At 40.8% G+C, this 18840-nt stretch overlaps 1 protein-coding gene across 2 annotated transcripts in view; it reads left to right on the forward strand.

The window, feature by feature from the left end:
- The window catches only part of MYO16 (myosin XVI), a 272125-nt gene that overhangs the window by 91441 nt on the left and 161844 nt on the right, over positions 1-18840 (forward strand). For both annotated transcript variants that reach the window (XM_072135556.1, XM_072135555.1), the window contains exons 5-6: positions 12307-12415; positions 17493-17617. In XM_072135556.1, the coding sequence (XP_071991657.1) occupies positions 12307-12415; positions 17493-17617 (234 nt within the window). The remainder of the gene's footprint in view (positions 1-12306; positions 12416-17492; positions 17618-18840) is intronic.

An 18840-nucleotide genomic window follows, 5' to 3' on the forward strand; every position in this document is an offset into this window, starting at 1 on the left:
ACGGGCTTGTTGCCACTGAGTGGGGTGCTTAGCATTCATATGCCTGCGCATACTGGTGGTAGTTAAGCTAGTAGTGGTGGAACCCCTGCTGAGCCTGGTTTGGCAAATGTTGCACACCACAGTCCGTCGGTCATCCGGTGTTTCCTTAAAGAACCTCCACACTTCTGAAGATCTAGCCCTCGCCGCAAGAGCCCTCACCACGGGAGCTTCACTAGTTGACAGTGGCGCTGATGCACCAGCTCTGGCCCTGCCTCTCCGTCTGGCCCCACCACTGCCTCTTCCAACCTGTTCAGGTCGAGGACTCTCCTCCGTCTCAGAAGCACTGTGTTCACCCGGCCTCTCAACCCAGCTTGGGTCTGTCACCTCATCATCCTCCGATCCCTCAGTCTGCTCCCCCCTCGGACTTCCTGCCCTGACAACAACTTCCCCACTGTCTGACAACCGTGTCTCCTCATCGTCGGACACCTCTTTACACACTTCCACTACGTCAAGAAGGTCATCATCACCCACAGACTGTGACTGGTGGAAAACCTGGGCATCGGAAAATTGCTCAGCAGCAACCGGACAAGTGGTTTGTGACTGTGGGAAGGGTCCAGAAAACAGTTCCTCAGAGTATGCCGGTTCAAATGCCAAATTTTCCTGGGAGGGGGCAGACTGGGGGGGAGGAGGCTGAGGTGCAGGAGCTGGAGGAGTGGCGATTTCGGTGACATGGGTGGACTGCGTGGAAGACTGACTGGTGGTGGACAAATTGCTCGAAGCATTGTCAGCAATCCACGACATCACCTGTTCGCACTGTTCTGGCCTCAACAGTGCTCTACCACGAGTCCCAGTAACTTCAGACATGAACCTAGGGAGTGTAGCTCTGCGGCGTTCCCCTGCTCCCTCATCAGCAGGTGGTGCCTCACCCCGCCCAGGACCACGGCCTCTGACCCCTGCAGTAGTTGGACGCCCACGTCCCCGCCCTCGTCCTCTACCCCTAGCCCTCGGGTTAAACATTTTTAAAATGAGAGTTATAACTTTATTTTTTTTTTTACTTTTTTTTTTTTTTTTGTGTTTTTTTTTTTTTTTTGTGTTTTTTGTTTTTTTTTGAGTTTTTAAAACCAAACAATGCTATCCTATTGCTATGGCTATTTTCTAGCCAAGTATCAAAGGAAGCACAGTACTATGCCAGATGAGATGACACTGAGTTATTGCCTAATAGAAATCCAACCCCTACTGAATTTTGCCACTTCGGCCTTTGCTATGGATATGTGCGTCACTAAGCGCAGAACACAGCGGTCGCAAGTCCCACTACAAATTGCTCAGAATTGGCAAGTACATGCACTGCAGAAACTACAGCCACCAGCAGATCAACCAGAAATCAAATATATAGAACGCTACTGTAGGCTTCAAGATCAAGAAGCTGTTTGTATTCTCCTATGGCTATTTTCTAGCCAAGTATCAAAGGAAGCACAGTACTATGCCGGATGAGATGACACTGAGTTATTGCCTAATAGAAATCCAACCCCTACTGAATTTTGCCACTTCGGCCTTTGCTATGGATATGTGCGCCACTAAGCGCAGAACACAGCGGTCGCAAGTCTCACTACAAATTGCTCAGAATTGGCAAGTACATGCACTGCAGAAACTACAGCCACCAGCAGATCAACCAGAAATCAAATATATAGAACGCTACTGTAGGCTTCAAGAAGCTGTTTGTATTCTCCTATGGCTATTTTCTAGCCAAGTATCAAAGGAAGCACAGTACTATGCCAGATGAGATGACACTGAGTTATTGCCTAATAGAAATCCAACCCCTACTGAATTTTGCCACTTCGGCCTTTGCTATGGATATGTGCGCCACTAAGCGCAGAACACAGCGGTCGCAAGTCCCACTACAAATTGCTCAGAATTGGCAAGTACATGCACTGCAGAAACTACAGCCACCAGCAGATCAACCAGAAATCAAATATATAGAACGCTACTGTAGGCTTCAAGATCAAGAAGCTGTTTGTATTCTCCTATGGCTATTTTCTAGCCAAGTATCAAAGGAAGCACAGTACTATGCCGGATGAGATGACACTGAGTTATTGCCTAATAGAAATCCAACCCCTACTGAATTTTGCCACTTCGGCCTTTGCTATGGATATGTGCGCCACTAAGCGCAGAACACAGCGGTCGCAAGTCTCACTACAAATTGCTCAGAATTGGCAAGTACATGCACTGCAGAAACTACAGCCACCAGCAGATCAACCAGAAATCAAATATATAGAACGCTACTGTAGGCTTCAAGAAGCTGTTTGTATTCTCCTATGGCTATTTTCTAGCCAAGTATCAAAGGAAGCACAGTACTATGCCAGATGAGATGACACTGAGTTATTGCCTAATAGAAATCCAACCCCTACTGAATTTTGCCACTTCAGCCTTTGCTATGGATATGTGCGCCACTAAGCGCAGAACACAGCGGTCGCAAGTCCCACTACAAATTGCTCAGAATTGGCAAGTACATGCACTGCAGAAACTACAGCCACCAGCAGATCAACCAGAAATCAAATATATAGAACGCTACTGTAGGCTTCAAGAAGCTGTTTGTATTCTCCTATGGCTATTTTCTAGCCAAGTATCAAAGGAAGCACAGTACTATGCCAGATGAGATGACACTGAGTTATTGCCTAATAGAAATCCAACCCCTACTGAATTTTGCCACTTCGGCCTTTGCTATGGATATGTGCGCCACTAAGCGCAGAACACAGCGGTCGCAAGTCTCACTACAAATTGCTCAGAATTGGCAAGTACATGCACTGCAGAAACTACAGCCACCAGCAGATCAACCAGAAATCAAATATATAGAACGCTACTGTAGGCTTCAAGAAGCTGTTTGTATTCTCCTATGGCTATTTTCTAGCCAAGTATCAAAGGAAGCACAGTACTATGCCAGATGAGATGACACTGAGTTATTGCCTAATAGAAATCCAACCCCTACTTAATTTTGCCACTTCAGCCTTTGCTATGGATATGTGCGCCACTAAGCGCAGAACACAGCGGTCGCAAGTCTCACTACAAATTGCTCAGAATTGGCAAGTACATGCACTGCAGAAACTACAGCCACCAGCAGATCAACCAGAAATCAAATATATAGAACGCTACTGTAGGCTTCAAGAAGCTGTTTGTATTCTCCTATGGCTATTTTCTAGCCAAGTATCAAAGGAAGCACAGTACTATGCCAGATGAGATGACACTGAGTTATTGCCTAATAGAAATCCAACCCCTACTTAATTTTGCCACTTCAGCCTTTGCTATGGATATGTGCGCCACTAAGCGCAGAACACAGCGGTCGCAAGTCTCACTACAAATTGCTCAGAATTGGCAAGTACATGCACTGCAGAAACTACAGCCACCAGCAGATCAACCAGAAATCAAATATATAGAACGCTACTGTAGGCTTCAAGATCAAGAAGCTGTTTGTATTCTCCTATGGCTATTTTCTAGCCAAGTATCAAAGGAAGCACAGTACTATGCCGGATGAGATGACACTGAGGGCGCGTTCACACGTTGCGCTTTCGTCGCGTTCATAACGCGACGCAAGCGCACAGGGGGCGGAGTTTGGGGCGATCGCATATGCGTTTCCCGGGAAACGCATGCGATTGATAACCCGATCGCATGCGTTTCTCTGGAAACGCATATGCGATCGCCCCAAACTCCGCCCCCTGTGCGCTTGCGTCGCGTTATGAACGCGACGAAAGCGCAACGTGTGAACGCGCCCTCAGTTATTGCCTAATAGAAATCCAACCCCTACTGAATTTTGCCACTTCGGCCTTTGCTATGGATATGTGCGCCACTAAGCGCAGAACACAGCGGTCGCAAGTCTCACTACAAATTGCTCAGAATTGGCAAGTACATGCACTGCAGAAACTACAGCCACCAGCAGATCAACCAGAAATCAAATATATAGAACGCTACTGTAGGCTTCAAGAAGCTGTTTGTATTCTCCTATGGCTATTTTCTAGCCAAGTATCAAAGGAAGCACAGTACTATGCCAGATGAGATGACACTGAGTTATTGCCTAATAGAAATCCAACCCCTACTGAATTTTGCCACTTCAGCCTTTGCTATGGATATGTGCGCCACTAAGCGCAGAACACAGCGGTCGCAAGTCCCACTACAAATTGCTCAGAATTGGCAAGTACATGCACTGCAGAAACTACAGCCACCAGCAGATCAACCAGAAATCAAATATATAGAACGCTACTGTAGGCTTCAAGAAGCTGTTTGTATTCTCCTATGGCTATTTTCTAGCCAAGTATCAAAGGAAGCACAGTACTATGCCAGATGAGATGACACTGAGTTATTGCCTAATAGAAATCCAACCCCTACTGAATTTTGCCACTTCGGCCTTTGCTATGGATATGTGCGCCACTAAGCGCAGAACACAGCGGTCGCAAGTCTCACTACAAATTGCTCAGAATTGGCAAGTACATGCACTGCAGAAACTACAGCCACCAGCAGATCAACCAGAAATCAAATATATAGAACGCTACTGTAGGCTTCAAGAAGCTGTTTGTATTCTCCTATGGCTATTTTCTAGCCAAGTATCAAAGGAAGCACAGTACTATGCCAGATGAGATGACACTGAGTTATTGCCTAATAGAAATCCAACCCCTACTGAATTTTGCCACTTCGGCCTTTGCTATGGATATGTGCGCCACTAAGCGCAGAACACAGCGGTCGCAAGTCCCACTACAAATTGCTCAGAATTGGCAAGTACATGCTCTGCAGAAACTACAGCCACCAGCAGATCAACCAGAAATCAAATATATAGAACGCTACTGTAGGCTTCAAGATCAAGAAGCTGTTTGTATTCTCCTATGGCTATTTTCTAGCCAAGTATCAAAGGAAGCACAGTACTATGCCGGATGAGATGACACTGAGTTATTGCCTAATAGAAATCCAACCCCTACTGAATTTTGCCACTTCGGCCTTTGCTATGGATATGTGCGCCACTAAGCGCAGAACACAGCGGTCGCAAGTCTCACTACAAATTGCTCAGAATTGGCAAGTACATGCACTGCAGAAACTACAGCCACCAGCAGATCAACCAGAAATCAAATATATAGAACGCTACTGTAGGCTTCAAGAAGCTGTTTGTATTCTCCTATGGCTATTTTCTAGCCAAGTATCAAAGGAAGCACAGTACTATGCCAGATGAGATGACACTGAGTTATTGCCTAATAGAAATCCAACCCCTACTGAATTTTGCCACTTCAGCCTTTGCTATGGATATGTGCGCCACTAAGCGCAGAACACAGCGGTCGCAAGTCCCACTACAAATTGCTCAGAATTGGCAAGTACATGCACTGCAGAAACTACAGCCACCAGCAGATCAACCAGAAATCAAATATATAGAACGCTACTGTAGGCTTCAAGAAGCTGTTTGTATTCTCCTATGGCTATTTTCTAGCCAAGTATCAAAGGAAGCACAGTACTATGCCAGATGAGATGACACTGAGTTATTGCCTAATAGAAATCCAACCCCTACTGAATTTTGCCACTTCGGCCTTTGCTATGGATATGTGCGCCACTAAGCGCAGAACACAGCGGTCGCAAGTCTCACTACAAATTGCTCAGAATTGGCAAGTACATGCACTGCAGAAACTACAGCCACCAGCAGATCAACCAGAAATCAAATATATAGAACGCTACTGTAGGCTTCAAGAAGCTGTTTGTATTCTCCTATGGCTATTTTCTAGCCAAGTATCAAAGGAAGCACAGTACTATGCCAGATGAGATGACACTGAGTTATTGCCTAATAGAAATCCAACCCCTACTTAATTTTGCCACTTCAGCCTTTGCTATGGATATGTGCGCCACTAAGCGCAGAACACAGCGGTCGCAAGTCTCACTACAAATTGCTCAGAATTGGCAAGTACATGCACTGCAGAAACTACAGCCACCAGCAGATCAACCAGAAATCAAATATATAGAACGCTACTGTAGGCTTCAAGAAGCTGTTTGTATTCTCCTATGGCTATTTTCTAGCCAAGTATCAAAGGAAGCACAGTACTATGCCAGATGAGATGACACTGAGTTATTGCCTAATAGAAATCCAACCCCTACTTAATTTTGCCACTTCAGCCTTTGCTATGGATATGTGCGCCACTAAGCGCAGAACACAGCGGTCGCAAGTCTCACTACAAATTGCTCAGAATTGGCAAGTACATGCACTGCAGAAACTACAGCCACCAGCAGATCAACCAGAAATCAAATATATAGAACGCTACTGTAGGCTTCAAGAAGCTGTTTGTATTCTCCTATGGCTATTTTCTAGCCAAGTATCAAAGGAAGCACAGTACTATGCCAGATGAGATGACACTGAGTTATTGCCTAATAGAAATCCAACCCCTACTGAATTTTGCCACTTCAGCCTTTGCTATGGATATGTGCGCCACTAAGCGCAGAACACAGCGGTCGCAAGTCTCACTACAAATTGCTCAGAATTGGCAAGTACATGCACTGCAGAAACTACAGCCACCAGCAGATCAACCAGAAATCAAATATATAGAACGCTACTGTAGGCTTCAAGAAGCTGTTTGTATTCTCCTATGGCTATTTTCTAGCCAAGTATCAAAGGAAGCACAGTACTATGCCAGATGAGATGACACTGAGTTATTGCCTAATAGAAATCCAACCCCTACTGAATTTTCCCACTTCGGTCTTTGCTATGGATATGTGTGCCACTAAGAGCTAAACACAACGGTAGCAAGTCCCCCTGCTAATTCCTCACAAAATGGTAAAAGATGCAAATTAAAATAAAAAAAGTAGAACGTTATTGTAGCCCTAAGAAGGGCTGTTGGGTTCTTTGAGAATCACTCCTGCCTAACAGTAAGCTAATAGAACACCCTAACGCTTTCCCTGAGCAGCAGCAGCTCTCTCCCTAGCGGCATCCAGAGACAGAATGATCCGAGCAGCGCGGCCAGCGGCTAGTCTATCCCAGGGTCACCTGATCTGGCCAGCCAACCACTGCTATCGACGTGTAAGGGTACCACGTCATGCTGGGTGGAGTGCAGAGTCTCCTGGCTTGTGATTGGCTCTGTTTCTGGCCGCCAAAAAGCAAAACGGCGGGAGCTGCCATTTTCTCGAGCGGGCGAAGTATTCGTCCGAGTAACGAGCAGTTTCGAGTACCCTAATGCTCGACCGAGCATCAAGCTCGGACGAGCATGTTCGCTCATCTCTAGTCATAATGCCTATTCAAAAGGTGAAAGGAATGTAAATTAGTTGACAAAGTAGACAAAATATATTGATGCTTACCTGTAAAAGCAGATGATCTTTATTTAGTGATAGCATTTTGGCTGATGTGTATCATCTCTGATCTGCGTGGGAGCTAAGGCTAATTTCACACTACTGTTCAATCCTCCATTCCTTACCCCTGTTCAAAAAAGTAAAAAGCAGAGGCTTAATGTATCACAGTGGGCCAGTAGGTAGCACTACAGCCTTGCTGTGCTGGGGTCCTAGCTTCAAGTCCCATCCAGGTCAACATCTGAAAAAAGTTTGTATGTTCTCTCCATGTTTGCATGGGTTTCCTCTCACACTACAAGGCATACTGGTAGGTTGATTAGATTGTGAGCCCCATGGGGACAGGTACTGATTTGGCAAACTCTGTGTAGTGCTGCATGATCTGTGTGCACTATATAAATAAAGGAATTATTATTATCAATTAAAAATCACATTGATATAAATGTAAATTTTACATAATCCGTTATGTTCTGTTATGTTATGTTATGACGGATACCTGCCAAACTGACCCTAATGGATGGCATAAAATTAACGTGGATGTCAATAGGATTTTTAACTGATATGTTAAACTTCCATTAACCTCCAATCTCTACCTTTTTTCTAACGGAGGTAAGGAATGGAGCTTTGAATGCCAGTGTGAAATTAGCCTAAGTCTTTCTACTTTCAGTTGCTAAGTCTGTGGCTAATAACTTCTGCATAACTTCTTCCAGGATAATACATGTATATCTTATATTCCTAAATGACACATGCTATCATTATCGTACAGTTTTATGGACTGGTAGGAAAGGGCAGTGAAAGGATTTGGGAGCATTTGTGTTTATTTATTTTGCTCAGTTGGTGGCCAAGTTTCCATTAATGAGCTGCTAAATTATTGCTCTGCAGTGGTTTTCCCCACTACACGACACGTGCTCAAATTAAAAGTTCAATTATATTGCATACCACCAGCAACATCAATGTAGGCAATTCTTTTTTATGATTTTTTTATGATTTATGATGTCAGACCTATTATATATTTATTTTTTGTTAATGATGAACAAGAACAAACGAAGACAAGATAATTTCTATTCTATTTTATGTGTTAAATCTAGGTTAGCAAACTGTAGTTGGAATTAGAGGCTTATAGTAAAATTCCAGTGCACCGTACATACAGTATATTAATTACACTTACAGCAGTTCCTTGATATACTTTTTGGTTATGTTTTTAATAATGTCAGCTTAGCATTTCGATAATCATAATAACAACAAATCTCTAAAATAAAAAATAAAAATTTGAAACCTTCCTGATAAACTTCAGTGTTAAAATAAAAATGAAAAATCCCCGTCAGCTTTGATCTTTTTTTTTTTTTAGAAAGAATAAATTACACAGCTTCTGTTTCTGTTTTAACATTGGATAAATATGGATAGAAAAGGAAAATCTTCAGTTTATTTCCATTAATCAGGAAACTATGATTTTTCACTGTTCTTATCCTCTGACTAGAGATAAGCGAAACATCTAAGATTCAATGGGGCACATTTACTGAATCTGGGAAACTGCACTAAAAGTGCTCTTCTCATGTATAATGCTGGGTGCGACCGAGTCATTAACCGGTTCGCGCCCGCCCGCCGTGTATTCACGGCAGCGGTAGGGTCGCGCTGCATGGAGAGGGCTCACAGGCTGAGCCCTCTCCATAGCTGGTAAGTCTTTGCTGCATATTGTTCTTAGGAAATGTGCACCAATGTGTAGAAATTTTGTCAAGTTTTTCTAATATTTAGTTAGGGTCTAAATCGAATTGGTCTGAACTGATGACGTTTCATCAAGATTGTATTTTATTTTGTATTGGCTAACCTCCATTTTTAAACAATGTTCCACATTTATGAACTATGGATTACCTATTATCAGAAAATTAGCATTTTATTTGTGGCTGAAAAATACCAGATTCATACCAAGTTTATGAACCTATGAATCACTCGTCTCTACTCCTACGAAGACATACTCAACAGAAATGTAGCAATATAGCAGTTTTTTTTGCAATGGTTTAATAATAATAATATTAATAATAATCATTATTTATATAGCATCATCATATTCTGTAGCCCTTTACAAATCATAGGAGACAAATACAAATATAATAAAACATGACAGAGCACAAACATTTATATAGAACAAAAGGAGTGAGGTCCCTGCTCGCAAGAGCTTACAGTCTATGGTTTGCAGTGAAACCAACAATTAAAACCAAAACATGTGATTGCAGTGCCTTAATGCTCTACAGGCGATCCCCTACTTAAGAACACCCGACTAACAGACGACCCCTAGTTACAAACAGACCTCTGGTAATTAGTAATTTAATGTACTTTAGCCCTAGGCTACAATAAACAGTTATAACAGTTATCAGAGTTATCTGTAATTAAAGGAAACCTACCATTTCTGAAGGTAGGTATGAGATGTAAACACCGGGCACCAGCTCAGGGTGAGCTGGTGCCGGAGCTTACCTTAGCGAGTGTTTTAAACCGCTATATCGCGGTTTAAACACATTTTGATTTACGTCCGCGAGGTAGCTTCGGCGCTGCGCGCGGCCGTGCGCGCGAGCGCCTCCATACGAAGTGCCGGAGGCGTCATGCGTGCACGGCCGCGCGCAGCGCCGAAGCTGCCTCGGGGCTGTAAATCAAAATGTGTTTAAACCGCGATATAGCGGTTTAAAACACTCGCTAAGGTAAGCTCCGGCACCAGCTCACCCTGAGCTGGTGCCCGGTGTTTACATCTCATACCTACCTTCAGAAGTGGTAGGTTTCCTTTAAGCTTTATGGTTAATCCTGGTTCTTATGACATCAAACATTTTTAAAATACATTTGTCATAGACTTACATACAAATTCAACTTAAAGGGAACCCGTCACCGCTATTTTCACAAATACAGGTAGTGACAGGTTCCTATAGAGCTCTAGTAACTATCTGACACCCTGCTTGTAGCTAAAAATTATTCCCCTGAGATTCCCATATATTCAACTTTATAGTTTTATCTGGTAACTAAGCATGGCTACATGGAGTCCAGGTGGGCATGGCCTCCTCAGGCTGAATCCAGCAGCTCCTCCCCATCCCTATCTCTGTATGCTGCTATAATGTCATGTGACCAGGGTGACATCATCGCAGGTCCTAAAGCTTTTGTAGCCTTAGGAACTGTACATTAAGCATATATGTCATGAAATCACAGCATATTTTATCAAATGAAATCACAGCAGCCTGCATGGAGAGGAGTAGAAGTCCATGGAGGCTTATGTGGTCAGATATGTACATGGGGTATAGTTTTCATATTAAGTAGCTTAAGGACCTTTGATGATGTCACACTGGTCACATGACAATAGGCCACGCCCCCTGGACTCGCTCCAAAGCTGCATAGATACCAGGCAAGATTATAACTCTGATTTTATGGGGATCTGAGGGAAACTACTTTTAGCTAAAAGCAGGGTGTCAGAGACTTACTAGAGCTCTATAGGAACCTGCCACTGCCTGTATTTGTGAAAATAGTGGTGACGGGTTCCCCATTAAGAACAACCACACAGAACCTATCTGGTACGTAACCCGGAGATTGCCTGTATTTTATTGTGATAGATTACATTTCTATTGCTTTACATTTTCTATCATAAAACTCCATTATCTGAAAAATTAAAGGCTACCACTAACGGAAGGGTGAATCTGTGTTTTTTTGGGCATTAGGAATAGGTTACATGTATTAAATGTTGGTTTGTATTTTATTTAGTTTTTATTATTACAGTTTTATATTAAGTATATCCACAATGTTTTCTGTGATCAGTCAATGACAGGGCAAGTTAACCTCATACACTGTTAGACATGGTATCCATCAAAAAGCTGACAATGTTGCATTATTACTGTACATTATGAATAAATCCACCAAGCAGAAAAGTTTATGTAGAGTTTTTGACTGGATATAAAACAATGTAGTATAGCAAAATAGTATAAGTTTACTTCCTTATAACATTAGGTGATTAGGTGACCATTTTCATTTACATAGAACCTCTTTTTTTTACTAGAGATAATCATGATAACACAATTTTGTTAATTGTTGGGTGCTGAACTCAATGATCTGTGGTCTCTATGGTTCGATCCCTACTGAATCACTCCAGGTTTCAACTATACATCTTGTAGCATCCTGTGATATTATGAGAAGCTGTATTCATACACATATGATAGATAGTATGCCAAATATTTGGTCGGCCAATAGCTAATTCTCTATAAACATGTCAGCTAGGGTTGGGACAATTGTACATACGTTCTCAATAAAGGGATAGGGATGAAGGGACAGCTATCATGAGAACAAATAACTGAACATGTTGACAACATTTCTTCTTTTTGAGTTGTGGGAGGGTCAGCACAGTCTAGCCCAATTTATCTTGTTTTGCTTGTTTGTTTATATCGGCCCTTTAGTGTAGTCTACATACCTGTATAGTTATAATGATCCCAGAAACATGTACCTGTTTACTGTACAAGATTTTACAATATTAAAAATGTTGCAGCTGCTTTAATACCTCTCACATATTACCCCACTATGGAACTAATAAAGGATCATCTTTTATCTTATCTTATCTTATGGCTTCTGGAGTATTCACAGGGCTGTAAGCTCCACATCTGTCTGACCTCCCCAATCCAGATACCAAACTTATGCATATACCGGTATTTTATTGCTGATTTTCTTGATTAAATTTTGCCCATCTTCACAGGTTGCATTTCCCATCACTCCATTATTTTTCATGTGATGCTTAAAGCTTCAAATTTCTTTCTCTTCAGATTTCCTTATTTGAGCCTTCTAATCAATCTAGAGAGAGATTAGATAACATTTAATAAAACACATTCTAAAGGTTTCATATTTATTAGTTAATTTTACCATAGAGAATATTAGTATATAAAAAGAGAAAAGTTTACAGTCTAAGAGAGATGCATGTTACATGTAAATATCAATGTGTAAATTATACAAAATGTCTGTACCTAACTACATGTCAAATATATCATGATACTGCATTTTGACTAGTTTCTTTTTCCTTTTTAGTCAGGAGCAAATGTTCTTTTGCAAGATGTAAATGGCAATATACCTCTTGACTATGCCAGTGAAGGAACTGAATCCAACTCTATCATTTTAACTTATCTAGAAGAAAATGGTAGGTACAGTAAATATTCTTTCAAATATTTTTAAATTCTTTTCCTCCTTCCATATTCTCTCTATATGTTCTTCCTTCTTTATTCTCTTCTTCCATCTATTCTTTCTTTTATCATTCTTATTTCCTTTCTTCCACTCCTTCCTCCCTTCCTAACTTCAATCCTCCATTTCTTCTTTCTTGCTTCCATGCTTCATTCTTTCCCTTTTTTCTGTCTTATACTTCCTTCCTTTCTTTGTTTCTTTTTTCTTCCAACCATTCTTCCTTCATTCTGTCATTCCTTCCATCCATTTTTCTTTTCTTTTACCCTGTTTTATTTTTTATTCTTTCCTTCTTCTGTCCTCTCCTTCCAGCTTCCTTTCTTCTTTTGTTCTTACATTCCTTTCTGACCTTTTACCCTTCCTTTGTTTCAGATTTTATATTATGTATCTGAGGTATATAAAACACTATATCAAATTCATCAACTTTAGTGAAAATTTAAGTCATTTTAGAAAAGTAGCCATTTATACGTTGGGCCTAATAGGGATTAATCATTGATCTTTAATGGCTTCATTAAAAAAGAAACATGGAGTTATTAATCCTTTCTGTGATGTGTGCATTTTAATGCTTATTATATGCCTACATGCACAGTGGCCTTTTAGGTAATGACTCTAGTGTGGTAATGAAATGGCAGAATAGCTAATTAAATGGCCATGATTACACTAACTAGTTGTGCAGCGGTGGCTTCAGTTCAGAATTTATTATGATACACTGTTTCTTTCAGATTTAAATATTAGAAAAATGGTAGTTATTATATTTTACCAACCAATCTTTATTGAATAGTTACGAATATACGTCTTTTTAATATAAATCTTGTATTTCTATGAAATAGTTAAATGACACAGTGTCAAAAAACCATTACATTGTAAAACAGTGTGTTGCTGTATTCCTTGGAGGACTGTTAGAGGCCATTTTACAGATATTTCTGATTCTCTGCAGTTTACACGCTCACAATCCTAAACCATGACTGCTCATGCAGTCAAGGTCCTGGAGCCGCCAGAAAATGCCCCTGAAAAACAGTAGCTATTCATCAAATTTGACAGCAGCTTCAAGGTCTTTGTATATTTCAGACAATACAAAGATGAATTAAAAATAAAAAGTTTTAATGTAAATAATTTAAGAGAATAAATGTCATATTATATGGGGTTTTTCAATTAATTTCAATTGATTTTCAATCACATTTGTGATTTTAACATACAAAATTAAGGTCAACTTTAAATTTTCTACACATAACTTAAAACTAGATACTATAACACTTGTACTGATTTGATCATCTGTTAGGGAACTCCAGTAAATGGACCTATAAGGTTCTTGGTGCCTACCAGTACAGGGATGATGTTGTTTCGTTAATGAAATTGTTATGGGCTACATCCATCATCCATGTGGAAATATAATTTGCTCAATAGGGCAGTTTCTAAGTAACTTTCCAAGCCGGGACAACTCTTTAAAAAGATATTGCAAAGTTATGTGGTCTTACGCTGCATCAGAGTTTTCAAATTGTTTAATGTTGATTGACCAAACTGTAAAATCTAACTTTGCACTTCCTCTTGGTTGGCTGAGTCTACACCAAAAAAGTGGCAAAATTCTGCCGCATTTTGATAAATTTTGGTGCATTTTGCATACATTTCCAGTGTAAGTTTCGAAAAACCCTTTACAATTGGGTTGCTCTAGGTTCCCCTAGCTTTTAAGTTACAAATGGGCTCATGGTGCCCCATCCCAACTATATGGCAATAGAAAATGACAGTCTCCCCACCCATGCCCTCTGGGTGCATGCACTGGCTGTGTGCATGAGCACATAGAAAGTAATAGGGCCTTGTGTTAGCTGCAAAAAAAATTAAGTCCTAGGCAACCCCATTACACATTTGTGTGCATGAGGCAGAATACCTGAAGGTACACAATACATTTATTTGTAAACATTTTAAAACCCTGACCCTAAAAATACTCTAAAAACACCAAAATGATACAGAAGCCAAAAAAAACTGTTGGCTCAAACTTGAAGGCAGAATAAAAGCTATCTGTATACGTTTATTAACCCTTGCCAATAAAATGCTAAAATGAAACAATTAATTTGAATGGAACCTTAAGGGCTCACTGAACTTTCAAAACTCTTTTATTATTTAAATAAAAAGTGGAGGTGATATATTTGAATCTTACATATAATAAAAATGTTTCATTCAGTTTTCACTCTATTCTTCCCGTACTTATCATTGTGTCTAAATAAACCTCTCTTCCTTACTCCCATGCAGACAAGTAAGGAGAAATTCTTGCTGGATAGCATTTCACTTGGTAGAATTATCTTACACCTGTAATACCTACTGATAAATGGTTAAATGTCCTCCCCATATCATCTAAAATGATCTACCACTGAGGCACTGTACCTTAAATGCAGACATTTTTCTGACATGCAAATGAGTAGAAATGAGTCAACTTCTGAAGAGAGCAGTAAAGTTTTCTCCCAGGCTGCCTGTGAACTACTCCTCCTTTTTTTAAATGACATCTCTGTGTATCTTAAAATCTTAACCTAAACAGACAGGCAGTCCTCCCCATGTCCTTATCAGAATGCTGTCCCTCTCACTGCATGGTGAATTTAGCAGTGAGCACTGTGTGGGAAAATGCAAATCTTCTCGCCATTTTACACCTCTGCTTTGGGCAGGGCCAAAAGTTGGTTGGTGTAGCCAAACAGCAGTGGGTTGTGCAAACATGGACTCATAGAGGCATATTTATCAGGACCTCTGCGCCACGCCAGTGGCCCTGAAATAACTGCAAATGCTAGCTTATTGCTAGCACTTGTGATTATTTGGCCCAATCCGCCACCTTCACGCCAGTGGGGGGCGTGAAGGGGCCTGGGGGCGGCCAGCTGGGAGTGGGCCGGCTCAGGGCGTTACTCTCCCCTTGCCGGCGCACTCGCTGCTGCTGGCGACTTTTCATATGTGATAAGCCACCAGCTTTTTTTTTTCTACGCTAGGCCCTGCTTCTACCTCTTGATGTATGGCGCACAAGCACCAGCGTATGAAAAATATGCTCCATAGTCTAATCGGGAACTATTTTACTAGTGGGAGGAAACAGATTTAAGCTGGGATGCACTTGTGTTGCACTTTTCAACAAATGCACAGGCAGGTTGACTAAGGTTTATTGTGCCTGTCCTTTATGACATGTTCCCTTTAAGTCATTTGAAGTTTTTGCCTTCTTTCTCCTTATCTGTCTGATATTTGGACTTCATAGCTATGGACTTCGTAACTGCTTTCAGAGACTGCAGAAGCAGATGAAGGGAAAAAAAGTGAAAGAAGCCCTTTTCTTTATATCACCCTTTACACTTTATAGCTGTATTCACTCTTAGTACTTTTGGGTAGCTCCCAGCAGGGTGAATATAGCTATATAGCAATTTGACATGCTTTGTGCAGCGCTGCGTAATCTGTGTGCGCTATGTAAATAAAGAATTATTATTATTTATTATTGTTATAAGTTTGTTAGGAGCTGGGCTCCTGTAGTTTGGTAAAAAAAAATACTTTAATCTTTATGTAAATTAAGTGGAAGAACTCTGAGGGCGTCTACCCGCACTCCTCCCTTCTCCCCCTGCACTCTCCCCCTCCCTCTGCCAGCTGTAATCACCAGTCACCAAAGCCCTAATCACACTTATTCCACTCAGTACTCCTTAAACCTGATCTAGAGACTATAATAAAATTGCTAGGAATGTACTGTTCTCTGATGCAGCATGCACCACTGTCTGTAGCTGTCCTACAAAGTTCCTTCTCCTCCCACCTATAGTTGTGTGAACAGTTTTGCAGTCAGAAGAGGCCTAATAAGGGACAGATAAGATAAGACATATTCTCATGTTCACCTGAACTCTTCTTTTGTAATAAGACAAATTAAAAAGACCAATACTCTTTGAAACTCAAATTTATTATAGGTTTAAGTTTAATTTCATGTTTTTCTGAATTGGATAGGCAGTATGTGTGTACACAGTATGTGTACATTGGCCCACATTTATCAAAAAATATTTGTGCAGTTTGCCTATAGAGGTTGCACTGTGCGCCAGATTCATGAAATGTGTTGTAAGTTTTCCATGAATCTGGCACCCCCTTTACTGCTCTCACACAATGGGAGGGGGGGGGGGGGGGAATTTATCAATGTGTCCCAGGCTCCATCAGTTTAGTGGAGGAAAACCCTAGTCATTTTATGCGCCAGATTTATCACTGTGTTAATGATTCTGGTGCAGGATAAGACTGTCGGTTTCCAGTTTAGACCTACTCTAAAGTGGTCTAAATTCTGTGGCACAATTTTTGGCACACGGAACATTCTAATAGGCCATGCCCCTACGAGACCAAGCCACGCCCTTCTTCAGAAGACCAAGCCCCTCAGTTGGACTAGTCGGAAACAGGTCTAAAAAGCCTTGATAAATGTGGTGTAAGGTTTTTCACACTGTGTTTTCGGTGCAAAACCACCAGAATTGTGGCGCAAGTGCGTTAATACATCCCCCCCAATGTGCACAATTCTGTTGGCACTGCTTTATAAATAATACATTTATGCCACAGACACTTCTTAAATACATGTGCAAGCAGTTTGCACTAAAAATAAGACAGACAGAAAACTTTAATAAATCTGGGCCATTGTCTCTAACTCAAACATTGATAGTGAATGCCTCCTATATTTAAAATGTAAAATGGTTTGTGTCCTTCATTTTTGTCAGTTAGTAGTTGTATAAATCAAATAATAATATTAGGTGACCTAAATATTTGCAAAATAATTACATCCAATATAACTTGTAGTTCTCAGTGTGGGGAAATGTAATATGACCTAGAAAGCAAATCAGGTTCACCAATGACCTTTTCATAAATATTAGGCTGGAAAAAGGTAAGTGCTATAACAGTAAGAAAATTCCTCCCCATTGAACCTCTGTGTTTGACTGATCATTTTATCTGGTAGGTGGTAGGACCCTATTGGGACAGTTCAACCATCTGGACTATTTTGTTCTGATTCTCGTTAGAACTGGATTATTTCCATCCTATTCTTTGAAATTCTATGTTCTTGTTCCCCTGGGTAGGTGTTGACCTAACCTCCTTACAACAGATAAGGACCCAGAGAGCAGCAGTGATGTTATCTGATGTGAAGCAGCTGCTAGCAGCCAGCGGAAGTGTTAATGAGAAAAATGATGATGGGGTTACGCTTGTGAGTATTTCTATATGTAATTGGTATAAATGAAGATTTCATTCTGCAGCTTAATGATCACCAAATGGGTTCTAGCAGACATGGTAATATATTATATAACAACTGCTTGGTATTATGTCACTGTAAGGTTGTCTCTTGATAAACAAATGACCTGGGTGATTTTACCAAGCTGTGAGGTACCAAGTGTTATTATCTTCTCAATGTGCAGATATGTTTCTACCTACAGAGTTGCTTTTCAGTGGAGAGCTAAGGACAGCTGTTATTGGTATTTCAACTAACTACCAAGCATCTGTTCTTTCTGTGCAAACAGACTGTGGACGAAACAAAGAAGAAAGAAAGAATCATTCTTTTTATACCGTGCGATAGTGGAATTCCTCCCACATTTGCTCTCTACCACATTCATACCTTTTGCTTGCACATTGTCATAGCCAATGATGCATTCTACATATACTGTATTGTTTTATTGCTAAAATACATTAGAGATGCTTGGTGTATAGATTCTAATAATGTTTTGACAAATTAGCGAAGAATAACATTCATCTGAAAGGAATAAAACACATGGATACATGGTTGGCACGAGCCTGTGATAAAGGGTTAAAGGTTCCAGCATTCTTACATACTTACAGCTGTTCCTGGACAACTTTAAAATAATATTTTCCACCATGCATTCCTTAGGTTCTATGAATTCCATGGCTGCTTCATGTACCAGGCCTGCAGCTATAAAGTCAACAAGGTCATTTATAAACACCAAATTGTTCTATCACGCCTGCAGCTTTGTGACATGTATACGCACCTAGTGGAGCTCGGGAATGTGACGGAGCATCTGGGAAGCAGGGATGTTAGCCTGAGCGTCTGGGTGCCAGGGATGTATGTCCAAGTATCTGGGTGCCAAGGACGTATTTAGTATTTACTTAAGTAGGAAACTTAATATTTGCTGAGTTAAAGGAAGGCCAAGCTGTGACTGTGTTCAGCATTAGATTTTGTCACCTTAAAGGGAACCTACCACCACAATTCTACCTATAAAGGTACAACGGGTGGTAGGTGGATGTATGGGACGTCAGGATAGCTCTTTTTAGAGCTAATCCTCATGTTCCTGCTATCTTTTAAAAATATTTAATACCCTTATATGTAAATTTTCTAGAGTGGCTACTGGGCGTGGAGTAGCCAGACGTGAGGCTACTATGAAAAAGTTATTAGTGCCAAAAGACTGCAAAATAAAAAAA

Source organism: Engystomops pustulosus, chromosome 2 (assembly GCF_040894005.1).
Source record: "Engystomops pustulosus chromosome 2, aEngPut4.maternal, whole genome shotgun sequence".
Classification (NCBI taxonomy): Eukaryota; Metazoa; Chordata; class Amphibia; order Anura; family Leptodactylidae; genus Engystomops; species Engystomops pustulosus.